The sequence below is a fragment of the Limulus polyphemus genome, unplaced genomic scaffold (genome assembly GCF_000517525.1).
Source record: "Limulus polyphemus unplaced genomic scaffold, Limulus_polyphemus-2.1.2 Scaffold3815, whole genome shotgun sequence".
Lineage (NCBI taxonomy): Eukaryota > Metazoa > Arthropoda > Merostomata > Xiphosura > Limulidae > Limulus > Limulus polyphemus.
Window position 1 is genome coordinate 36,600 of NW_013669425.1, and position 18,274 is coordinate 54,873.

General features: G+C 33.3%; 1 protein-coding gene across 11 annotated transcripts in view; it reads left to right on the forward strand.

Moving 5' to 3' along the window:
* The window catches only part of LOC106470088 (transmembrane 9 superfamily member 4-like), an 85,519-nt gene that overhangs the window by 35,679 nt on the left and 31,566 nt on the right, over positions 1 to 18,274 (forward strand). For all 11 annotated transcript variants that reach the window (XM_022398654.1, XM_022398646.1, XM_013930615.2 and 8 more), the window contains 5 exons: positions 8,850 to 9,002; positions 10,302 to 10,372; positions 15,308 to 15,440; positions 16,379 to 16,460; positions 17,811 to 17,886. In XM_022398654.1, the coding sequence (XP_022254362.1) occupies positions 8,850 to 9,002; positions 10,302 to 10,372; positions 15,308 to 15,440; positions 16,379 to 16,460; positions 17,811 to 17,886 (515 nt within the window). The remainder of the gene's footprint in view (positions 1 to 8,849; positions 9,003 to 10,301; positions 10,373 to 15,307; positions 15,441 to 16,378; positions 16,461 to 17,810; positions 17,887 to 18,274) is intronic.

Here is an 18,274-nt window from a genome sequence, read left to right on the forward strand (position 1 = left end):
AGATCTATAAAGACCAGATGTAGCTTTCTCTGTTTTTCACCATACTTTTCTAACATCAGTGACAATTCTCTCCAAAAATAGTTCATGAGAATTACGCATCAGAAGAGACGAAGCAACGTTCACAGGTTGGAAATAATGATCATCGGAGAGTTTGTGAAGCACCCAAACACCTTCTTTATGGAGTTTCCCATATTCCTTAGATGTTTATGCATTGTTTCATGAGAGACATGCAATTTCAGGGCCATTTTATGAGTATGTTGCCTTGAGCTAGACTCAACAAGCGTCTTCAGAGCATCAATTTAAATTCCAACATGTTAGCCCCTGCCATTACAGTTTTAACGTTAAAGTTCCCGAAGGAAATTTTCTGAACCATCGTGTTCAAAACATTTCCATAAACTTCTTTAATATTCTTTGTGGCAACAGAATCGTTGTTTCCGTTCTTGTATTCAAACACCATTACATGCCGAATGTGTGCCTTGTCATGTGCCATCACTATAAGGGATTAGAGTATACTAAACTTTACACATTATATCGGATACACTAATGTGACGTTCAGGCAATTAATTTAACTATTATACATGATGTACATTTATTGGGGGTGGTTAATGACAGTGTTCCAAAATGCGACATTAATTTCATGATGACCTAATATATTAATTAGTATTTTTTTCATTTCATCGCTACTGTGATTCACGATGTTAATACATATGTTTGTTCAGTGAAGGATATAGCCTATGTCAGTTCCATTGAGTTCTTGTGAATCTATTTCAGATTCAAAATTATGAAATGATTGGTTTTATATTGTGCAAAAAATTCTTGCGGTAGTCACTTTTTTGTAAGATGATGCTTTGAAACACACATTTTCAATGGTCTCTTTCTCAGCTTGAGCCAACAATTTTACCACGGCTTTTGTCCTGCGGTTTCCTTGTGATCAAAAAGTTTTTCCATCGATTTTCACCAAAATAAGGTATTTCATTGTTGGCCCATTCTTTAGAAACTTTCATTCCTGCCTTCATTTCCACTCTAAAAGTTCCAATTTTATGGCAAGGTGTACAGCCAAGTTTCTCATTTCTAATATTCCAATAGTACTTCTTGCAAAAATAATTTTTTGATCAGCAGTCCAGCAGGTAGGCCAGTCGTTGTCAGATAGCTTGTGGGCACAGGATGAACCAGGAACAGAAACTGTCACTGACACCATTAATTCCTATTCGTAGGTCACTTCCTCACTTATTCTAGCTTTCTTATTCACAGAAGGTGAAAAGAAACTTGTAATGCATTGAATTTTTACATTGAGGTGTTTTCTCAAGATGCAATAAAAACGATATACACTCCCAGTCACAGTAAAATCAAAGCACAGTAAAAGAGAAATGCACACCCACTCAAAATGTCAGATTAAAACAACTTATTCATGAGACTCACACGCATGTTTTTATCTTGGTTGAGAAGATGCTGTGCAATTAATGATATCAGTCGTCTTCATCCACTTTGTGACTTATTTTATTTGAAGGAATGTACAGTCTAGACCTGCATACCAGTCAACTCGGTTTGTGGTCACCTGTTCCCCAGTCCAAAGCAGTTATTTTGAACTCGGTATTGCATCCACCCAAGCTGGCTCTCACCTGCTGTTGCCCAATTGAAACTTGTCAATCAAAGTCTTGTAGGTGTTAAAACCAGGTGGCCATTGATGTTCTTTATTAATGGCACGCTAATCCTACATGATGCCTCACACCTCATGCTGCACTGATGATCACACATACACGATCAAACAAACAGTATGTTTTCACACTCCTTTAAACCTTGTCATTGAAAACACTTCTAGTTCGTTGTATCTTTCATTTCCATTACTTTTCACGTTTTGTCACCTTTCCTTCCATTTTGCAAAATGAAAAATGGTGCCAGTACACTGTACCTGTGTGTACCATCTCAAAAAAAGCCATGGATGGGCCACACTCAATAATTTAGGTCATTCATGTTTTCTCTGCTCAGTGTTGGGTAAGTTACATTTATATACTTCTTTTACCATCTAAGTTAATTTAGTTAAAACTTGTGTTTGGAGTTTGATTATTCCTTTGTTGTTGTTTTTTGCATTTTTTGCTTCTTTTAATTCTGTTAATGTTGTTTTGTTTGTAAATTCCTTTTTCTTTACTGCTAGTCACATCTAATTGAGGATTAGGTTTGAGTTAAATTTTGTTATTGTTAAGTGGGTATCTTTTTATTTTCATGTTCTTTAGGGTAGGTTTTATTTTTGTGTCTTATAGATGCTTTGGGTGGACTTGTATCTTTGATATGTAAGGGTCCTTTATCTTCTATGTTCGTTTAGTGATTTTATACTTTAGGTTTTACATATTGCTTTGTGTTTTAGATCAACTTTCATAGTTTTGCAGGTTTGTTATTTTTATGTACTTGTAGACTTTACACGTTTATACATTTTGTTAGTTAATTAGTAATGAGTACTTTCTCTAAGTATGTTTAGTTACACTTCTCAACAGTTCTGTGGTTTCTACGAGTTTTCTCTGTGGCTTTCTGCCTTCCGTTTTGCTCCCCTCTATCCACTTCCCAGATCTCCTTCCCTCCTCCTCCGGATCGTACCTCGTCCAGTCATCTTGCTGAATCTGTTTGAGACCTATTACACAGGAGTTATTGAACAGTGGTACCCACTCAACCGGGGTTTTACTTCCATGTATTTGTTGTCTCTGGAAACACAGGAGATTGGAGTGCCATCATAGATCATTCCCAGCTGTATTCTTATCTAGAGACACCTCGATTCACTATGGAGTTCTATCTCTCACTTCAGTGGGTTTTTTGCCCTAGTGTCACACCGTTTTTCTTTGGTTAATCATGAGGGTTGTGTCTTCCAGTTCTGGGCCCTGCTGTTCAGTCTTTCTTTGGCTCCATATGTGTTTTGTCGAGCAAATAGTATGCTATTTTGCCCATCATCTTTACTCACTGGGTCTTTACATGGATGACTGGCTTCTGCTTGCCTCTTCCCATGCCATGTCAGTCACTTATGCTGCTTACTTCTTTGAGAAAATACTTGGGTAGGGTTCCTCGTCAAGTAGGAGAGGTCTTTTACTAATCCCTCACTGTATCTTATTCATTTGTGGATTCTCTTCACTTTCTATTTCCACTTTGGCTCAGGGATATGGAGCAGGCAGTCACAAAGGCCCCGCCTTCTCCTTGTCTCTCTGCACAAGAGTTTCTATCTCTTTGGGGGTTGTGGGCTTCCTTGGAAATGCTCATTCTCTTAGGTCAAGCATATATGTATTCCCTTCCTTGGATGCTTCTTGACCAGTGGAACTTCCCCCAAGATCCCTCATGGTAAAGATAATTCTTTGGTGGGTTTGTGGGGCTTTCCTCAATTCCTCAGAGATTTTGGGTTAGTAGTCAGTTGAGGAGGCTACTCCACATTTCCACATCCTGGAAACTTTGGCAGTTCATCAGGCTCTGTATCATTTCCTTCCATTCCAGTGGGGGTGGGTGGTTATGGTTCATTCTGACAATTCCACAGTTGTAAGCTATATCACTAAGCAAGGGGTAGCAAGTTCAGATCTCTGTGTTTTCAGACTCTGGATCTCCTGTACTAGGCCAATGACCATGACAAGACTGTTCTGGCATGTCATATTCCTAGAGTTATGAATCTTGTGGCCGATCACATCCCAACCAGGTTCTCCCTACAGAGTGGTACCTTCATCCTCAGGTTTTTATGTGTGCGTGTTCTCAACTGGGAGCGCCATATATATATATATATATATGCATTTCCCACTTACTGGAATGCCAAACTTCCTTTTAAGTCTCCAGTTTCTCACCTCTCAGCACTGGGTGTGGAGGCTTTCAGTCCAGATTGGAGGGGTCTCACCTATATGCCTACCCTTCGATAAGACTTTTCTTTTCCCTTATCCAGATCACCCCTTATTATTTTCTGCCATTTACTTCATATTGACAGGCTCAAACGTGATTCCTTCTTCTCTGCCCTTCCTGGAGCTACAGCCCCTGCCCTTATTTCTGTCCTGATCACTCCTCTGACAACCGTGATTAGATGTTTTTCATACCAACTTTGTTACACTCAGCATCATGTGTGACTTTTGTCTGTTCCCGTGCTTCAGCTCTTGAACTCACCCTATTTTGTAGTGTCTTTCCATACCTGTACCATTCATCCTTCCTCCTTGTCTATGTACCAAAGGCATTGGTCTTACTTCAGGCTTTGGTCTATTGGCCATGGCTTCTGACCATCCTCAGGTTTTTCTGTGGGTGTGTTCTCAACTGGTAACTCCGTGTATATATATACATATATATATATATACATTACCCATTCACTGGAATACCTGCACCATTCGTCCTTCCTCCTTGTCTTTATACCAAAGGCATTGGTCTTGCTTCAGACTTTGGTCTATTGGTCATGGCTTCTGACCATTCCATCCTTCTGTTCCTCACCTGTCCCAGTTCTTCATCTGGTTCTTTGTTCGGGGTTTGTTTGTTTCGACTGTTGATCTTTATAGGGCCACCCTGTTGAACACCTTCCTGTCTCCCTCTTCCGGAATGCCTTCTTTTTTTCGGTTATTTCCCTCCTTTTCTGTTCCTCCATGTTCCTTTGTTCTGCCATGTTAGGATCTCAGTGTTGTTCTTCATGCCCTCTCCTTTTCTCTCTTTCAACCCATTTCAATGTGTTCCTTGTACCTTTTTTCCCTTAAGACTTATTTCCTCCCCATCCTGGTATGTGGTTGTCATCTTTCCGATAATTATACTATTAATGTTTCCCGCATCCTTTATCATTTCACGTATATTCTCCTCTATCCTGATCGGGCATTCTTTCCTAGGACATCAGCTTCCCAGGATGGTTGTTGGGCCTTTTCTCCTATTTTCTTACCTTCCTCTTCCCACCTATTCTCCCATTCAGATTCGTATCATCTGTTTTATCCAGTTCGTTATCTATTATGTTATATGGCTTTACTACCTCTTTTCATTGTTCTCCTTCTTATTTCTTTGTTTCATGGAATTCCTCTGTTTATCACGACCTTTCACCTATTATGCTCACTGGTTGGGTTCGTCAACTCGTATGACTGGCATATTCTCACGTGTACATGGACATTGCCATCTACATCATGTTTCTTCACATCAAGTTTGTCATCTATCTATTCCTTTAGCTGTTTGCAACCTTCATCTTTTGGAGGAGATCATTCAGGCTGGTATGTGGACAACTCCCAATTCAATTTTCACTCTTTATCTATACAACATAGCTGTGTCTTCCTCAAGTGGGTATCATCTTCCTCCTGTGGTGATTCTACACACATCTGTTCATCTTTTTTGTGGAGTAAGTTGACATATTATTATTATTTTTAAATTACTTCGTTGAAATACATCATATTTCAGGATCCCACCTGGTGACAAGTGTTGCCTGGTTAGGTATGCTAAATATTATGTCTGGGCACTAAATCTGTATACTTCCATAACGCTCACTGTGGAGATGGGGTGTATCTATAAGACCACTGGCCGCTTATCCAGGGCGGTGTATATATCTATATATTTTTTTTTATTATCACTGTATCATATACAAAGGACTGTCACTCATGGATTCATGAGTAAAGCAGATGGAGGTTTTTGCCCATTCCTACTGACCCATGATTCTTACAATCGGGGTATTGCACTGTCTCCAGTGTGTCATTCTTCCAGACTCCCCAGTGCATACACACACACACACAAACACACCCCCTTCTTCTAGTGGAGCAGGGGAGTCCTTGCCACTTCCAGTTCTCACTTGCTGGAGTGGTGGCTTGTGGAGGTTTCCTCTGGAGTGGGATTTATACGAAAAAACAAACTTCATAGTCTTTTGTACCCACGCAGTGAGAAGAGGGCTATCATCATTATATTTATTATTATAGAATATCATAATATGCTCAATTCAAGGCAATTCTCCTGAATGTTTTTTGCCTGGACTGACCACACTTGTTGTTCACAAAATAAGTTTTATTTTATGCAAGGCTTTTCCACTAGATGTTTTTTGCCTGGATGGACCACTCTTGACATATTCAACAACATCACAAGGCATTTCCCCGAGATGTTTTTGCCTGAGCAGACCGCACTTGATGATCTCTAAATAACTTGCGTACAAGATATGAAACAATTTTATGCAAGTCACTTCCACTAAATGTTTCTACCTCGATGGACTGCACTTGTCATATTACATCATATTATAATGCATTTCCCCAGATGTTTTATGTCTGGACAGACCTCATTTATTGATCTTTAAGTATATTACAGGCAAGATATAAAATGTTTAGTCTTATGCAAAGTGCTTCCTCTGGATCTTTTCTGTCTGGATGGACTGCACTTGACATAATCTGACGTATACCAAGGTGCTTCTCCTGGATGTTTTGCCTAGGCTGACCACACTTGGCTATCTTAATATAAATCCAAGGTGCTTACCCTGGATATTTTTTGCCCAGGTGGACTGCAATTTTTGATCTTATGCAAGGTGCTTTCACTATTGATTTAGACCAGATAGACTGCACTTGGCATAACCCAACATATCCCAGGACATTTACCCTAGATGTTTTTTGCCTAGGCAGACTGCACTTGGCTTATTCATATACATTTACAGCCCTTTATCCCTCGCCACATATTCTTATATCTTATTACAGGCACCTTCAAATCTAATTATGATTGCATCATTTGTTCACACTTGTTACATATGTGGACATCTTACATACTATGTGTTGTTCAGGGATGAAATCTGTATTACATGACATGGTTCCTGTTTATTAAGTTCCTCCCTACGTTTCTTACTTTATTTGTTACTGGCGAAGATCATACTTGTTCCAGAAGTAATGCTATACCCCATAGGCGTGCCTCCTTTTATAATTATGGCACATCTGTTCTTTCACAGGGTTGTTCTCCGCTTGTTTCATTACTTTTGTGCCTTCACTAGCCCCTCCACTTTTGGCATGTGTGATTCTAGCTTTGGGTGAGTAGAGGTAGTACCATTTCGGAAGTTAACATTTTCTAACACTGAAAATGTATTTCCGATAGGCACTTATCTCTTCTCACCCCCTTCCTCCCGGTGTTTCTAGTTTGTATCTGCCAATTCTCAAAACTGAGGATTGTGCTGAAATGGTAAAAGTATAGTATAGGTAGTGCATTATAATTGATGGAGGGTAGTCACGTGATCATTACATGTTGCTGAAATGGCACAAAAATGAAGGGGTATAAAATAAAGGTTGAGATAGCTTTGGGTGAAAAGAGGTAAATAGCTATTGGAAATACATTTTCATTGTTAGAAAATGTTAACTTTTTAGCCCTAATAGTACTGCTTGTAACTTCCTGAGAATCATTGTTAGCTGATGTATCCCTTGCATGTAAAAGCTTACGTTCCTCTTGATATCCATGCTGCCATTTTTCCCACAGTGCACATTTTCACTGCTAGCTTCCTTAAGAGTACATACCTGTTCCAAGTTCCCAAATAAAACCCACTCATTGCACCCATCTCATCTAACAAACTGTGAATGCTTAACTTCTACACTAGTCTTAGCCATTGATTTGTAGCCCGGGAATAAATACTCAACACTAAATACCAGTAGTCTATTGACAACACTGTTAAGCCTAACATTTTATAACAAAATATATTACTGGATTTTATCACTACTTTATCTTTATACTAAATTACAAACTAGTTTAAGCCTCTACTTCAATTTTCAAAACCAGATGGAGTGACTTTAGGAGCTTGTATCATATAAAACTCTAAAGAGCAAGAACAATTTGCTAATATATATATATATTTTTTTTTTCAAACCATTTTGTAGGTAGCCTATTGTTTGGGCTAAAACAAACAAACAGAAATCAAATTCAAAAAAAATTTATTAGTTGAGTGTAGTTGAGGATAGGACAAAATCCAAACTTTTTTCTTTCTATTGGTTAATATAAAATAGCTGAAGAAAATGATTTTTTTCACTCGTAGATTTTTTATAGAATTTCTGAAAATTTGAAATTTCTTAGCAAACTTAAATGAGAAAAAATTCATCATTTAATTTTTAAAGTCCCAGAAATATATGAATTGGTTCAGGATTTCATGAAAAATGGTGTGTATCTTGAATATTGACAAGTATACAGTAGAAGCTCAGGTTGGAATGGGGGAAAGTCTTTGAGAAGATTCATGATGATAATGTTAAATTTTCTTTTTCTATACCAAGAACTTTTAAACTAACTATAATTTCAAAGCTATTTTATGTTTATGTTATTTGGCAATTATAGAATTATTCAAAAGTCAGAGGTTGAACTCAATAAACAGTTGCAGGTCAGAAAAATTACTGTGATAAAGATTTAACTTGCTGCTAATCATTTGCAGGTAGTACCAGTATGACCTGCTTGTAATATAACATTAATGTGGTATTAAGTTTTTTTCTGTTACTTCTAGCTTTTGTCATACTTTTTGTTCTTAGGCAATTTTTGCTTTATCCACTTTCTTAGTGTCGCTCAGATCTTTACATAAATGTTTGTAGTTATATTTGATTTTATAAAACCCATCTACTGTTGTATTTGTTTTCACATTTATTGATCTGTATGAACAATTTTATATTTTTTTGCCTTTGCTGTTTTAAAACAGTTTTGGTCATTAATTGTATTTGGTTATTTAGATGTTTTATTAATACTCAAAAGTTAATTTCAAGAATGAGAACTTGTATTATTATCTCTGTGTGTGTGTGTATGTCTATGTGTGTGTGTGTGTGTCTATATATATATATATAACTATTTCAAGAACTTGTTGCATACGTGTTCTAACGACATATGTTTCCAAGAATAGATTTGTAATAATTTTTTTGCTTAGTAAAAACTTTATGAATCTTTGTTTCTGGTTAAAGATTTTACAGAGTTACTGTTCACTTATGAGGTTCTGTGGGAAGCTAGTGACATAAGGTGGGCTTCACGATGGGATACCTATTTAGCCATGAGTGATGTGCAGATTCATTGGTTCTCAATCATCAATTCTGTTGTGGTTGTCTTCTTCCTGTCTGGTAACAATTGACTTTCATCTTTTCTTTATTTTCAAATGTTTTATGCTACTCTCATATTTTTAATGAAATTGATAAACTTATGAAGTAAGTAGCAGTTTAGCAATTGGTTAAATATGGTAAAAATTAAAAAAAGTCATTTTCCATATTATTTGAAGATTTTTTTTCTTCAAGCTCAGCCTAAAGTTCATCAAATAGCCTAGCCTTGAAAACTTTAAATACCTTGACTTTAAGGTTATGTTTCTAACTCAGCCTTAAGGTTACCAGTACAGGTTTATTTTTGAGGTCATCAGATAGCTTAATCATGAGGTCATCTCAGATCATTACCTGTCAAATGATAACCCTTGTATCCTGAGGAAGTAACTAAGAATATATTAACAAATACCAATATGAAAGGCTAAAAAATGTACTTTTTTGTACACAATGACTTTTAACTTTGTTCGTTGTTTTTGATAATATGTTATATAGTTCTACCATGATTTTCTTGTGTTTTCAAATGAAAATGGATGAATATTTTACCTATTAATGAAATGTATTGTTTCAGAAATTCCTCTATCTTAAAAATCATATAAAATGTATCTTATAGGGGTTATTTCCCAGTGTGATTCACCCATAAATCGTCTAATGTGTTCACACTTTTATCAATATAGCTTTTCTTCTCTGTGAAGTCTTATTACCTGGAAAAGAAATAAAATACAGAGAGACTTCAAACAACTTTCAGAAAATGAGAATAAATATGTGGAATATTGTTTGGTATTATGGTAATGAATTGAAAAACCAGATAAAAACGATTTTAGATAAATGAATTAACTGTATTGCAACGGGCACCCTTTACTGCACATCGTGAGGTTTTAGTGACTTACATTCAAAATTTTGTTAACCTACTTTTTATTTATATTATTCTAATTAGTATAGCATAAAATCTTTGCTAATAATCTATGTTTTAATATTATATAAGTTTAAGTTCTTAATTTTATATTGCAATATTTTAAAAAATCCTGAATTTCTCCTAGTGTGAAACATTTTCTCTATGCATCTTCTCTTTTATGTTTTATCTACCACCCCTCCAATAAGTATGAAATTAAACATAAATTACTCACTATAGAATCACTATAAAATTAAGTTTCTATTTTGAGGTATGTTTATATTATAAAATGTACCATATACAAGATGCATTGAAGAATTTCTTAAACAAACATTTAGAAGATATCTTGTAGTTATCAAAAGTTTTCTGTCTTGCTAATATCATATGTTATATAAAGGATTCTTCTTGTACAGCAATTTACATTTGTAATATTCCAGGAATCCTTACCATGATCATAATTCGGACCTTGAGAAGGGACATTGCAAGATACAACAAAGATGAGGATATGGTAAGAAGCTACATTCAGAGTAGTGTTCATCAGTTACTTATTGTTTGAGTTTACTAAGATAGATTTGTTCTTTCCAATCATTTAAAAACATTATTATATATTTAAGACAAATCTCACAAAATATTATAATATGTAACCCTTGGCAGTTCTTGTAAATGAATCAAGTTAAACATGGTTACAGTTTTAAACAATTAGATAAGTTTCTAGATTCTCTAACTGAAGCATTTTTTTTTCTTTTTCTGATAATAGAAACTCCTATTAATGAAATATTTTGAGCCAAAACACTATAGTTTGATGTAGAGAAGTTTGTAACAACATAATTATTAATAATGATACAAAGTTTTCTGAAACTAAAGATTAAAAGTGCTTCATCTAACATGAAATAAATTTTTATAAGTATGTGTTAACTCTCTCGTTATGAGGTTGTTTGAATTGACTGACTTCTGTACTCATTGTTTTCATAATTTGTATCTTCATAAAATTTGGCAGACTTTTATAAGCACTACAAAAAAAGCAGATTTTTTAATGTATGTTTACTAGTGATTTGTTCATGAATATATGTGTGTGTATATATATATATATATATATAGTGCAAAGTGATTTCCATGTTAAGATTAAAAATACCTTTCTTCATCTCAGAAATCTCAAATTTCATTTTCATAATCTCTAAAACTTCCTAAATATATTTCCAACGTTTTTTTATCAGTAAAACTTTATATTTAATCTGTTATTTTCTCTGCCCTAACTCTATACAAGGTTGGTCAAACTGACCAACTGTGTAACCTTCAAAGAGAGTTCAAAAAATAAATCTGAATTACCCTTTTTCTCTTTCTAGAATGACTTCAAATTGTAACATGAAACTACAATTGTTTATCCGAAATAGCTTAAAACTTGTAACAGTATACATCTATTTATTCTTCAGTTTTATTATTTTATTGCCCTTGAACTGTGTCTAACTACTATTTGTGCCATTATAAGTTGTAAATCACTTGGGGAATGTGCAGCTCCTGTTATGCTATCAAATTATATTATGCATGGGCTGCTTGCTAGTGTACTTGATGAAACATTTTTATTATGTTATTATATGTCCCATAACTATCACCATTTTTCTAACTTTCTAACTATGTGAAAAGAGCAGTTACAAATTCATCTAATTTAGTCGATGTATTTCTCATGGTAATAAAGTTTGTATTTAAAGCAAAGTTCACAATTCTGTATACAGAAACAACATAATATAATATGTCATTTGATAGATGAAAACCTTGACTTTTATTGGTTTTAAATAATATTAGTATTGAATGTCAGAGAGAACTATTGGCAATTTCTGAAAGAGAGAATGTGACTGGTGGACATGGCAAGAGGAGTTTGATTTTCTATTTGATGGCTCTGTAACCAAATCATATTGAAGACTATGATAATTATGCTTTGCCTGAGTGATGATGACATTATAATGAGTAATTTCCATTAAGTTTGATCCTTCTTAGAGGGGTGGTAAATAAATTAGAAAAGAGGGGATGCCTAGAGAAAAAGATGTCACAATTCTCACACTAGGATAAATTCTTTTTTTTTAAATATTGCCTTATAAAATTAAGAACTTGAAAGTTATATACTATTAAAATATGGATTATTAGCTATACTTATTGGTATACCATGAAAAGAAAGTAGTTTAATTAGATTTTGAATTTTTGTGAAGTTGTTTACAACTTTATACAGATAAATAAACATACGTACATATACACACATCTTTATTGAATGATTAATGCACTCTAATAATACAGTAGGTTTAAGAATGTATAAAGTTGACTTGATGTCTCAAACAGTATTTAGTTTCTTATATGGTGATTCGTAACTAACTTGCTATCTCACTATGGGTAAGTCAAAGTATACATGTCATGACTTTTTATAGAGTTACATTCAAAACTTAATGAAACTATTTTATTGTCAGTGTATACAAATCTTCTTGGGATGAAAATGTAGCTAATAAATCAAGTTTCAATATTATATAGCTTTTTATTTTTAGTTTTAAAACGACATATTTAAATAGATTTTTAATCTCCTCTTGTATGAGAATCATGTCATTTGTTCACTGTGTCATGCCTGTCCTCTTTTTTTCACCACGCCTCCCTGATGTGTGTAATGCAAATTACTAATTATAGCATAGATATTACTAAGGCAAAGTGTAATTTTTATAGCTTTCAATCTTCTTTGTTTATGGAGACATAAGCTAGAAATTCAAACCCACCTGTCACATCCTCTCTATCACAAATTACCAGTAATTCTCTCTGACATTTTCTAGTACATCATTGATATCCAATAGAAAAAGTTTTAATTTACTGAATGATGTATAATGCTAAGTTGTCCTCAGTACATAGTTTTACATGTTTTGCTAACAGATTGAAAGCTACTTTCATATAGTTCATATCAAGTAGTTAGAAAATTATTTTAAGGCACTTATGCCTTAGTTACAAAGTCAGTTAAATTAAAACAGTTATGGGGAATTGTTTCCTTTACACATATTGTTATTCTGTGTTCTTATGTATATTCTTCAAATAAATATTTATTTTTTTGTGGTACAGTAGTCCCTCTTAGTTATGACCAACGTATCTGCCATGATAAAAAAGTCGTTTATAACAGGAAGTCATTATTCAATGGATCACTATCAAAATAACAAACAACTGAGTTCAAGCTGTGTCAATCCCATTTGCTAAGGTTTGAGTATAATGGTTTATATACTGTATAGGTAATCAGATGATATAGCAAATTGGTTCAATAATAGTTATAATGGATAACAGTTCAATAAAGATAACTTTGTGTTTTATGTCAAATAATTTAATCATCAATCACACACTTGTTTCATAAATCATCATATCTCTCTTTCATAAAACATACATGTATCAAATTTTTATTTCATATATGTAAAATATGAAAGATTAACATCAAATTTATTTGATAAAAAAAATTATCCACCTTTGTTTTGCACAATTAACAGGTTCACTTTGAATGTACATGAATCTGGCAGAGATGATATCAAGAAGTTTACTTTCAGCACATGAAATTGAGGTGAGGTGTTTACATTTTCACTTTTCTTGGGGCATTGTGAAACAAAATCTATCGTTCTACATAAATGTAAGTGACTTCTTCTTCGATACGTGTCATATTTATAGAGCAAGCTGCAGATTAACTACTCACCAGGAGAGTTACTTACCTATGTCATGCATCATCTAACATCTCTAGAAAATACTCATTCTGACTGCTGAAGATTTTCCCAGCTTGCATCATGTTCTCATTTTCATGGCCAATTACAAATTATTCGTCAATACACTCACGTGTCAGCTGGTGTAATCAAACAGTAACTGCTGTTGAAATTATTAATTTTTTCTGATTACATTGAATAATCATGGTAGAAATATTCATATTTTGTAGAGTATTACATAAAATATGAAAATTTCCCAGACTTCATATTCATTTTCATTGTGTGGTGTGGACATCAACAAAGTTCAGTTGAATCATCACTGATTCAGATTATAGTACACACATGTACACGTAAAATAAAATAAATGAACACACAACATGTTAATACTTTTTTTTATTGAAATGAAGAAAAGTCACTATAGAGAGGTTGCTATCCGACCTTCTTCCCAAAAATCACAGTCATATGTCACATCTGTCAGGAAGTTGCTCGTGGGAGGTTCGATGAACAGAAAAAAGCTTTATCTGAAAGGAAGTCTTTATTGGCCTAAATTTCATTGACAGGTCAACAGTAAAAAAAAAAACATAACTCAGGCCAAGTTGTTTTTTATGAACATTTTTTATTTATTGTTTTAAAACCAAGATATAAAAATTAGAAGCCTATTGGGTTAAATTAGGTAAGATAATGAAAAATGTATAATAATAAAAAAAAGTTTTCCACGAGGTATGCTTGTGAGTTGCTCATGCATTATGTTACTCATTATGGTAACATGAGCATGTTTACCAAATGATTTGCAACTTGTATTGCAGGATTATAAGTTAGACACAGCTCAAAGGGCAATAAAACAATAAAATTAAGTAGAAGTAGATGTAGACTGTTACATACTTTAAGATGTTTAGAATAAACAATTGTAGTTTTATGTTACAATTTGCGGTTATTCTTGGTGGTTACAAGATTGGTCAAATTGACCAAGCCTGTATAAAGTTAGGGTACAGAAAATAATGGATATAATATAAAGTTTTACTGAAAAAAATGTTTGATATTCATTTAGGAGGTTTTAGAGGCTATTCAAATGAAATTTGAAAACTAAAATGATAGAAATTTTTTTAATTTTAACATGAAAATCACTTTATGTTTGAACCAGTCAATGTTGACTCCATGGAAAAATTGTTGATAAAAATATTTAATTAAACATTCTGATTTTTTTTTTGTGTACAAAAGACTTGTAATGTTTACTAAATGTTTACCAAATTTCATGAAGATACATCAAATATTTTCAGAGTTATAATATTTATACCTTTGTGGTTTCATGGTGCTTACAAGATTGTGTAAAATACATGAGCCTATGTCTATAGCATTAGAAGAAATAATCGAATGCACATACAGAAGAAGAAAGTTTTATTCTTAGAACCCAATGCTTTTTTTCTACACTCGTTGAACCGTAGTTGTTTTACCTTTAATACAATTAAAAATGAGACTTGACTTTAATATAATTCACAAATCCCTTTTAATAGCTTAGGACTGAACCTTTTTATCAGGATTTTCAAACTTGATCTAAAATTGAAGGTTTATCAACATGCAAAATATTAACCTCCTGCTAAGACATTCAACTTTATTGGATTCACAAATATTCAACTATAAGAAAAAGAAAAATATGTGTGTGTGTGTATATATATATATATATATAAAGATGATAAAAAGTGTATTTGGAAGAAAGAACTCAACCAAGATAAATGTTCTTGCAGGAAGAAACAATGGAAGAAACTGGATGGAAGTTAGTACATGGAGATGTGTTCCGTCCTCCTCCTTATCCCAAACTTTTTGCTGCTATTATTGGCACAGGGATTCAGTTATTCTTCATGACATTTATAACTATCTGTAAGTGCCCGACAAATTATTTTGAGTAATCCAGTTGAAATTGTTTATTTTTTAATAACATTTTCATTAATATTTAGTCAAATGATTTTTGTAACGAATCATTATGGTGAAGGCATTATGGTGCCACATTCACTAATTCATTGACAAGCTTTCATTCCTCCTTTGGAATATCACCCCAAAGTGGAGATTGAAATCTTATGATTAATGCTTTGAATAAAGTGAAAGCCTATGTTTTGTGTTTTGCTTTGAATTTTATACATTCATTAATACTGTGCATGTTATCCTTGTCATTGTAAGTTTATCCCAGAAGGGCTTACATTTTAATAACAAAGAAGAAGATAGATAATATGTATTTTCATTTTGTTAATAAATAAGAAAATTGGACCAATATTTCTGAAGTGTACAATAGTTAATTTGTGTCTGCTGTGATAAGGGTAGAATAAAAAATTTTAACCCAGAAAATTTTCATTTGCCTTCCTGAGGATCACATCAGTCACATTTTGCAGCTAGTATCACTTTACCAGTATTGCAGTATTAACATTATTTCAATTATGTTATGGAGTTGTATCAGTTTACTGATGTTGCAGAATTAGCATCTTTTCAGTGATGTTACAGAATTAGCATCACTTCAGCGATATTGCTGGGTTAGCATTGCTTTACCACAATTGCAGAATTATCATCACTTTATTGATGTTGTGAAGTTAGCACTAATTCGAAGACAATTTAGGGTGTAATAAGTTTTACACATAAAGATCACTTTAAGCATTTTAATTGAATTTTTATTTAAAAATAAACAACTGAGTTTTTAAGTGTTAATAAAAAATTAAACATTTTTAGTTAACACACTTAATAATATAGTTCACTGCTTTCTTGAAAATTTTGTTCAAAGGTCTTAGTTGTTGAAATGTTGCCAGTTATATTGAATCTTCGTTTTTCAGTTTTTGCAATGCTTGGTATGTTGTCTCCTGCTTCTCGTGGTGCTCTCATGACTGCAGCTATCTTTCTTTTTGTGTTCATGGGGTGAGTACTGACTATTATGACACCAGCTATCACTTTTTACATCTTTGTGGGTGAGTACTGATCATTATGACTGTTATCTTTCTTTTTATCTTTATAGGGTAAGTATTGAATGATTATCATGACAACAGTAGTTTTTGTACTTTTAAACACAAATGAATAAAGTTGCTGTGAGAAAAAATAATTAAGTGGTCATTGTTTTGGTCAGATGTACACAACTTTGTTTGCTGAAACATTGACCACTTTATTCTTTTTTTATTCGTACAGCAACTTTAACCATATTTTTGTTTTCAAGCACTATCATGCTGCAATTTCATGTTTTGTTTTCTATATTACAATTTGTTTTATCCTTGTGGGATCTGTACTGCCTAATGTGACTACACATTTGCTATTTGTCTTTATCTGGTAATTACTTACTATTATGACTAGCTATCTTTCTTGTTATACTCATTAGGTAATTTATTTTTGTCTTGTTGGTATTGGTGTACAGTTTTGTTGTCATGACCATAGTGTTCTATCTTGTTGGAGTAATTACTGATTAATGTGTTAAACAAAACATTCTAAGCCTCAGAATACAAGTTTCTGGTGGATTATCTTAAATTGTATAATAATTCTTATCATAATAGAATACTTGCTGGATTCTTCTCAGGCCATTTATATAGAACTTTACGTGGTCATCTATGGAATTCTATTCTTTCTTTTGAACCAAGATTTCAAAGAGGTAGGATGTGTGTTTAGTCTGCTCGAAATTTCATATTTTTTTAGACTAAGTTACATCTTAATTACTAAGCTTGATAAATTATAGTGGAATTTTATGGTATTGATGTAGTAATTTATGATTTTTTAGTTATTCAAATGTATATATAAAACCTCCAAAAATTATTTTGTTTCATATCCTCCATGTGCAAAATTTTTAAAGGCTTAGTAACCTACGTCAAGCAGCAACCAAGTACAAAGGTCGTAACTAGAAGAGATAATTGTTTGGTTTACTTCATTATTTACTGTTCTATGTTTTAAGAAAAATAAGTTTAAGAACTTATTTCTAAATAGCAATATCTATATACATATATCATGTATAATAATTGAAATGTGACTGTATTTTACAAAATACTAGTCTACTAAAACACAACCAAGGCAGGTCACTCTGTAAAGAGTAAAGGTCAGTTACTGAAAATAACACATAAAATATAAAGTTTTTTCTTAAGAAACGTTTGATAACTATCTGGACATTATATAATGTTCTATCTTGTTAGATTAATTACTGATTAATGTGTTAAACAAAATATTCTAAGCCTCAGAATATAAGTTTCTGGTGGATTGTCTTAAATTGTATAATAATTCTCGTCATGACAGAATACTTGCTGGATTCTTCTCAGGACGTTTATATAGAACTTTACATGGTCATCTATGGAAGAAGTCAGCATTTTTGGTGAGCTTCTATTTTATTTAAAGTACTTGATAAATGCAAAATGGTGTATTTAAGTGTTTTATACTCACAAAAAAGAAACCTATCATTCTATAGGTATTTGAAGAACTTCTAGCATTCCGCCACAATTTAATTCTTCGTATTTTTAGCCGACATTGGCAACTGGTACATAATTGAATAGAGTTGTTAAACATTTGTTTAACAACAAGTAAAAGCTTGGAATGGTCTATTCTTTCACTGGGGATGTGTCTGTGGGCCAGACTAGTTTTGGAGAATTCCACTCCTCATCAGTGACCCTGGACACTACCACCGAATGAAACTTAAGACCAAACCAAGTCTTTATAGTAGTGAGGTATCGATGAGGAGTGGAATTCTGCAAAACTAGTCTGAC